Source organism: Biomphalaria glabrata, chromosome 14, assembly GCF_947242115.1.
Source record: "Biomphalaria glabrata chromosome 14, xgBioGlab47.1, whole genome shotgun sequence".
Taxonomy (NCBI): domain Eukaryota; kingdom Metazoa; phylum Mollusca; class Gastropoda; family Planorbidae; genus Biomphalaria; species Biomphalaria glabrata.
In genome coordinates this window covers 30,285,627-30,292,956 of record NC_074724.1, presented here as the reverse complement: position 1 = coordinate 30,292,956, position 7,330 = coordinate 30,285,627, and the positions used below count along the sequence as shown (strand labels likewise).

Here is a 7,330-nt window from a genome sequence, read left to right as displayed (position 1 = left end):
TTGCTAATTTTGACCGTGAACCGAGATCTTATTTAATAACCTGGATCTTATTTAACAGTCTCTACTAGTGTTGCATAGATTTAATGATTGACCTAAGTATTCATGTTTTGTCTTCAGAGACTATGTTGTTTACTCTTCAGCTGTCAGATAAGTCTTTAGGCTAGATACTTCATTGTGAATTTGGTTTATACTCTTCCTTCTATTCATACATACTCAGCTGTGAGACTGATATTAACTCTTTCTCTCCATAATTATTTACCACATTCTGGTGGAATCATCGCTGGTATCGTCAGTTAGGAGAGAAAGAGTTAAACCAGTTTTATTAATCTTGTTGGATGATGCATCTGTTGGTATAAGGGAAAAGGTTTAATAAAAGTGTTTTTGTTTCCTTACAAAGCTTGTAACATCTCACGCTGTCTGTCTGTCTGTTTGTAAAAACTTTGAACACGTTATTTCTGGACACCCAATCTCGGATCAAGGTGAAATTTTGCACAATTATTTCTTACCTGGCAACACAAGAATTAATTTAAAATAAAACCAATTAGTTGATTAACTATTGGTTATTAATTATTTTCGAACAAGAGAAAGAAATTGTACTTGACTGAGGTGGTGGTAGGTATAATCTGAACTAGTTCACTTTATAGGTGCAGCTTTAAAGTAAATTTGAAACAAACATTATTACATTACATTCTTTCTCTTCAAAAAAAAAAGTAAAAATTTTTTTGTGTAAATGTAGTAGTTAGTATAACAGAACTTACTCAACTTTGCAAATACAAGTAAAAAAAAAAAACAACTTTTGACAGAAAATCTAAAACGTTTGCAAAAATGTGTTACAAATATGATGTGTTCCTGTTTCCCTGCTATAATGCCTCTCGTGTTTGTTACTATTAATAGTGAATAGTTGTAAAAGTGGTGTGTATTTTTATGAAAAAACTGCTTGCATAAGTGAGTTAAAAAATTAGATTTTTTGCTTTCAGAAAAGAAAAGAAGTAGCCGTTGGGGGCCGCTAAAAATGATTACTGTAAAATTCATCCAGATACCCCGTTCTTTCTCCCCCCACCCGTCTCCAACTGGTCCAGATAAGTGATAGGACCATAGTGTACTGAGAAAGTTAAAAGCATGAAATAGCGCTAAACAAAAACAATTGGTAAAAATATCATTAATCGCATAGATTTATTGTTATTGGTCTACAGCTATTACAGATTTATATAAATATAAATACTAAAGTCATTAAAGACTATAAATGCTAAAGACAATAAATACTATAAATGCTAAAGACAATAAAGACTATAAATGCTAAAGACAATAAAGACTATAAATGCTAAAGACAATAAAAACTATAAATGCTAAAGACAATAAAGACTATAAATGCTAAAGACAATAAAGACTATAAATGCTAAAGACAATAAAGACTATAAATGCTAAAGACAAATTTGTCCATTAGAAATATAAAACACATATAGATAGATAGATTGTTAGGTAGATAGGTATATAGATAGATAGATAGATAGATAAAATTTATAGACATATAAACATTTTAGATAGATAGATAGATAGATAGATAGATAGATAGATAGATAAATAGATAGATAGATAGATAGATAGATAGATAGATAGATAGATAGATAGATAGATAGATAGATAGACTAAGAATAAAATAGAACAATTGCACTATTCAGGTATTTCGCAGATGTAGGTGGATGTTTCAGCGTAGTAATTACATGGGATGTCCACCAACACCCTCCTGGCGTCGTATCCTACACAATTCTCTTCCCTTCCATGAGACGGTTCGTTGCTTCCCCAGTTGAGATACCTGACTGGAGTTTTGCTGTGAGTGTGCACCCAGACCTTCTCCTGAGCCTCGTCCGTGCCACTAATGTAGACAAACCTAGACGGCATGGAAGCCAAAAAATAGGATTTCACAAAACCGAATTCTTCCGCCGAGTCTATTTCTGCCAGGTAACCTCCGAAGTATTCACAGTTGGACTTGGCAGTTTTAGAGTCAAAAAAAAATTTCGCTTGTGATAAGAAGTACCTTCGCCCGTTGTACATAGGGGACGGAGTGAAGAGCATGCTTTTCAGAACAGGCAAACTCATCGGAATAAACTGATTAAGTCTATTCCCTTGCTGTTGCACTGCCGCTTTCAGACTTTGAATTTCTTTTTCTAAATCGAGAATCGCATGACTATTTTCAAAGCTTGTTCGATTTAGTGTCGTCTCAAGTGTTTCTATCAGAATAGATTGATTCCTTAATTTCTCCACAATTCGTTCCTTCTCACTCTCAGGGCTTGCAAGCGTGACTTTCGAAGTAGTCGATAGCCGTGCGGGCTTTCCAGACTCGCTGATCCCTATGGCATCACATCGGTAATCCCCAGCTCTATTTGCTATCGGGTATGCCCAGGTTACTCGTAGAAAGGAATCTCCCGTTGTGTTGATGGCACCATGGGTCTGAGCTTCCAAAGAGGTTTGTGCGTCCCCGGAAATGTGTGAATCAAAGCCGTTTAGGGTAGCAATGTGTGTGTACGCTGAATCCCCTGTGCTGTTGGAGTGTGACAGGGTCAAGGACATCACGAAGGGCAATGCAGTGACGTTGTGATTTGAAAGCAAGCATTCTACAACGAGTGACCTTGTCACCCCGGCGACAATCTCTGACGGTGATGACGAGCATGTAAAAGCTGGAACAAAAATCAGAGTCAAAACATTTTCAAATGATCAAACTCTTTACATAAAACTAAAAAAAACGTATTTAAGTTTTGTATAACGTATTAATAGAAATACGTATCTTAAGTAATTAATTAATGGAAGTGTCTTCGATTACGAAGATTAATGATGAGTCCAGTGTTTCACATAGCTACGCAAACCCATTTGCGACCTGCATATTTTTCCACATCCTATTCAGACGACGCCGTTGTCCGTCGGGGGTAAATTTAAGTTTCCTTTACATTTTCTGCGCCTCTACAACAGTTTCTTCTGGGCCTTTAAATTGTGTCCAGCAGCCTTCGTGAGAGCTTTCCAATTGTGTCTTTCAGAGGCCATCTGCTGCGAGCTACTTTCCTCTATGCCAGTGAGGGCAAAATGGCACCTGAGTTGATCTTTATAGTGCTTACGGATGACACATCTTTTACTCCTACTTTAAGCTCGTATTTTATCTTATCATTAAAGGTATAATATTATACGTATCCGTATGTTGGTTCCGGAAGGTTCTCATTGCCGGAAGTGGTAACGGATATAAGCACTCCTCTACTACATATAAATGCTTCCTAATGGCATGCGTCTCAAAGAGCCTCTGTCAACCAGTACAACTCCTGGCCCAGATCTTGAGTCCAGGCGGAATTGTTTTCACTAACAGGAGAGGGGGCGAAGGCGAGTAACTGGCGCCTAAACAAGTAAGCTTCGGCCAGAAGCGGCTCGTTAGCCTTGGCTGGCTACCCACCTAGGAGAAGCAAAAACTCTGAATTCAAACCATTGTGGCCTTGCAGCTATACCCCATCATGTGAAAGGCTTCGGGAGCAGGCGACCCTTAGGCAGTTTTCAGCACTCAGTTCTACACCGTGGCAGAGCCTGCGATGCCGCTGACCCCAGACTGTATTGGTGCTTGCCGTTCCTTTGGATACATCAGCTGCGTGGAGAGAGGAGGGAAACTGATGCATGGGCGACATCGCTCCAACCACAGCTAATGTCCAGACATTCTTCTCATTTCTAAGAGGTAATCCATAGTCGTATCGCGACTGAAGGAGGCTATATTATAAGTATCTTGACACACGGCTAAAAAAAAAGATTACATTCGTTGTATTGTTCGGTAACTTACTTAATGAAGTGATAATAATAAATATCGCAAGACACACCTGATGGTTTCGTCTGCACTAAAAGGACAACAAAAATGTTTTTAGTATGACGATTCGTAGTTACGTATCGTATCGTATCGATCAACAGATACCCCAGAATAAAAAAGCCCACTAAATGTTTGCCTTACATTTCAAGAATTCCTTGGATGGTTCTGCCACTATATCGATCTTAGCTTTAGCACTTTCAAAGCTGTCATCTTTAGAGTAGTTGGCACATTCTCCAGAAGTTTTCAGCTCACTTAAAGAGAGACAACACTTTGGATTGTGTTTGTAGTACCTGGTAACTTCTTGAATTATCTCCCCATCTGTTTCAAATATAGATATAGATTTATATACATGCTATGAAAAGGAAAACAATGTTTTTCTTTCTTTCATGTTTAAATCCAGAATGTTAACAATGCATAATAACAACTTGAAAAAAGAAGTTAAAACTGTATACTTTGGAGACAAATTTAATATTCGCTATAGACAAAGCAAAGATATTGATAATAACAACGACATTCGACCTGGTTTAGTAATTTAAAAATATAAACCTAAAGTGCTAGGTAAGAATGAAAACCACTATCTGGAAAGTCTTACGGTATAATAGTTGGTAGGTCTATCTAACATATTGGAAACATTCATCAGATTTTTTTGTCACTATGTCGCTTTTATTTCTAGCACTTTTAAACTAGGTGACTAGTGACTTGGTCGTGAGGTAGGTGCTCTGGAATTGTGATTGAGAAGTTTCGATGGTCCCGGTTCGAACCCTGCCCGCTGCCAACTCATGTCTTCCTGTGGGAGGTTGTGCCTAGCATGCAATTGTCTATCTGTATCTAACTATCTATGTCGACTTTATTTTTAGTCCCTTTACAATGTTTAAGTCTAGTGTATAAAAATTGGAAGATTTTTTCTTGCACGCATTTCAAGCATTTCCCTGATTCTTCTGCCACTTTTAGAATTTGTGTCTTGTCTGTAGTCTTTTGGAATTTCATGATCACGCATTGAAAGGAAATACTTTGGATTGCTCCTTGTTTTCTTTTGAATCATTTCGCCAGCTGTTAGAACAAACCCCCCCCCCCCAAAAAAAAAAAAAAAAGAAAAGTAAAGCAATGCACTTTATTCCTACAAACAAATGCACATTACCATATATGTTTTGTGGGATACCGATTCGGCTGTTTAGACGGAATCTACATCTTGAGAGACCAACGACTTCTTGAAAGTTAACCTACTTCTTGAGAAACGGCTTTCTTTTTGAGAGACAACCTACATTTTTGAGAGACGCTCTACTTCTAGAGAGACAACCTACATTTTTGAGAGACGCTCTACTTCTAGAGAGACAACCTACATTTTTGAGAGACGACCTACTTCTTGAGAGACAACCTACATTTTTGAGAGATGACCTACTTCTTGAGAGACAACCTACATTTTTGAGAGACGACCTACTTCTTGAGAGACAACCTACATTTTTGAGAGACGACCTACTTCTAGAGAGACAACCTACATTTTTGAGAGACAACCTACATTTTTGAGAGACGACCTACTTCTTGGGAGACAACCTACATTTTTGAGAGACAACCTACATTTTTGATAGACGACCTACTTCTTGGGAGACAACCTACATTTTTGAGAGACAACCTATTTTTTGAGAGACGATACCTGAAGGCTTCAGTGCTTGGCTGCAGAAATATAACTTGAAATTTGTGTATCCTTCACGCATTAGCTAACCCTAACCCTGACCTAATTACTATTTTAATGCGTCATGATTGATTGATATAGTCATTGTAAAAAAAAAGCACTTTTTCCATTTTTGTGCGCAGTTTCATTGTGCTAAAATATGGAAACCTACCCTTTGACCTACTTTATATACCAAAATACTATCTTGAAGGGTCGATTGTGAGTTTAAGAGGAAAACAAAAACTCTATTATTTTAAAATAAATATGAGATCTTTTCCATCTTTATTTTTATTCTCCGAATTTATCTAATCACTGGGCATTGTCCTGTATGGCTTGCCTCCTTGGTGTACACCAGTGTTTCCCAAAGTGGGGTATGCGCACCCCCAGGGGATACATGTTGCACATAGTTAACTATGCTGATTTTTTTAAAATACCAATTTACTTTATAAATTAGAATAAAATATAATATTATTATTACTTAGTTTAAGTTTTTACAAACTCAAATACGATGCTTATTTTTAGATTGTAAGACAAATTTCAGGAAATGAATAGGGATGTTACAACTTCCGTCGACACGCCCACTTTTTCATGTAAAAACTGTGTTTCATTTTTTTTAGAATGTGTTTGATGGTCTCTGAAGTCTGCAAAACATAAACTCACAAATTGAATACTTAATTGTGATGGAGTACCTATTATTTTGTGTATGTAGGCCTAAAATCCTTTTTTTTCGGGGGTGGTGTTCAGTGGTTGGGTTCAATGGTGGGGGTGAGGGGTACTTAGGGTTACGTCAATTCTAGAACGGGTTCGCGTAAGTCAGGAAACAGTTATGTACACAATTAATTGATAATAATAGGGCTTAATAGGCTAATATCATTTAAATAGTTACCTGAATGTACTTTCCCAAATGAAATCAAGCAGATATAAAGGTAAACATTTATGATCATTTTTCTTACATTTAGTTCACAAGTAGCTATTTCCTTAACAGTTTTATACTAGTAAAAACTAAATGTCACACACACACACAAAATGTCATTTAATTTAATTAAATGTTTGCGCGCTTTATTTGAACTGTGTATAAGCCTACACATAGGACATTTAGATCTATTTATAGAAGCTCAGCAAGAAAGATATTGCCTTTTTTAAACCAGTGATTCACAAAGTGGTCTTTCTTTTTTTTTTTCGGATGCTCATTCAGAGTTGAAGGTAATTTACTTCCTAGTCCAAACCTCCCGCGCTTCAGGGATGGCAGCGCAGGGCCGGTCTTAGGCCACTGCCACCTATGCGGCCGCAGTGGGCCCTGGACTTTCATAGGCCCGCGCGATGCGAATTGTAGGTGTAAATTATTAAATTAAACCATTTTAAATTATTATTAAAGGGTTCCTAGAATTCTCATGAAATTATAAAATATAAGAAATGTCATGAAAATCACCTGAAATTATTAAAATCTTCTGAAAACTGATGCAAATCTTAAAACAGACAAAATTGTCATTTCGATGTGTCTTTCAATATGGAAAACGCCAGTCCTACTCGCGATTAAAAAAAGGCATTGTCAGCTTTCATTTAATAAAAATGTAATAATAAGCCGAATTTTAACCAAAACAAGAACTTCTAATACTTATTTACTTAGATAGCCACTAGCATACAGATATAGATCTAAATCTATCTCAACCTCTTATATAAAAAAAAATCGATATTTTGCGAGTCGATAGTAAATCTAAAAGGCAGATCTGATGTTTACCTGTTTTTTTGTTGGAAAACTACTATCTACTGTAGATGGCTAGTAAAGTTAATTTAACAGTGATTTTATACTTAGTAAAGTATGAATAAAA

The 7,330-nt window shown here is 36.6% G+C and overlaps 1 protein-coding gene across 1 annotated transcript; it reads right to left on the bottom strand.

Moving 5' to 3' along the window:
• Nucleotides 1-1,159: 1,159 nt before the first annotated feature.
• LOC106050267 (uncharacterized) lies at nt 1,160-6,680 on the bottom strand. The gene is made up of 3 exons (XM_056011181.1): nt 6,388-6,680; nt 3,974-4,150; nt 1,160-2,675 (listed from the first exon to the last, which is right to left on the bottom strand). Exons 1-3 carry the CDS (start codon nt 6,443-6,445, stop codon nt 1,672-1,674), a joined length of 1,239 nt encoding a protein of 412 aa, XP_055867156.1. The 5' UTR covers nt 6,446-6,680; the 3' UTR covers nt 1,160-1,671.
• Nucleotides 6,681-7,330: the final 650 nt, after the last annotated feature.

What these genes read in the sequence shown, in the direction of transcription:
- LOC106050267 (XM_056011181.1), bottom strand. Translation starts at nt 6,445, where the DNA reads ATGATCATAAATGTTTACCTTTATATCTGCTTGATTTCATTTGGGAAA. An exon ending in ATTTGGGAAAGTACATTCAG is followed by an intron (nt 4,151 to 6,387) that starts GTAACTATTTAA and finishes TATTTGAAACAG; the next exon opens with ATGGGGAGATAATTCAAGAA. An exon ending in ATCCAAGGAATTCTTGAAAT is followed by an intron (nt 2,676 to 3,973) that starts GTAAGGCAAACA and finishes TTTTTGTTCCAG; the next exon opens with CTTTTACATGCTCGTCATCA.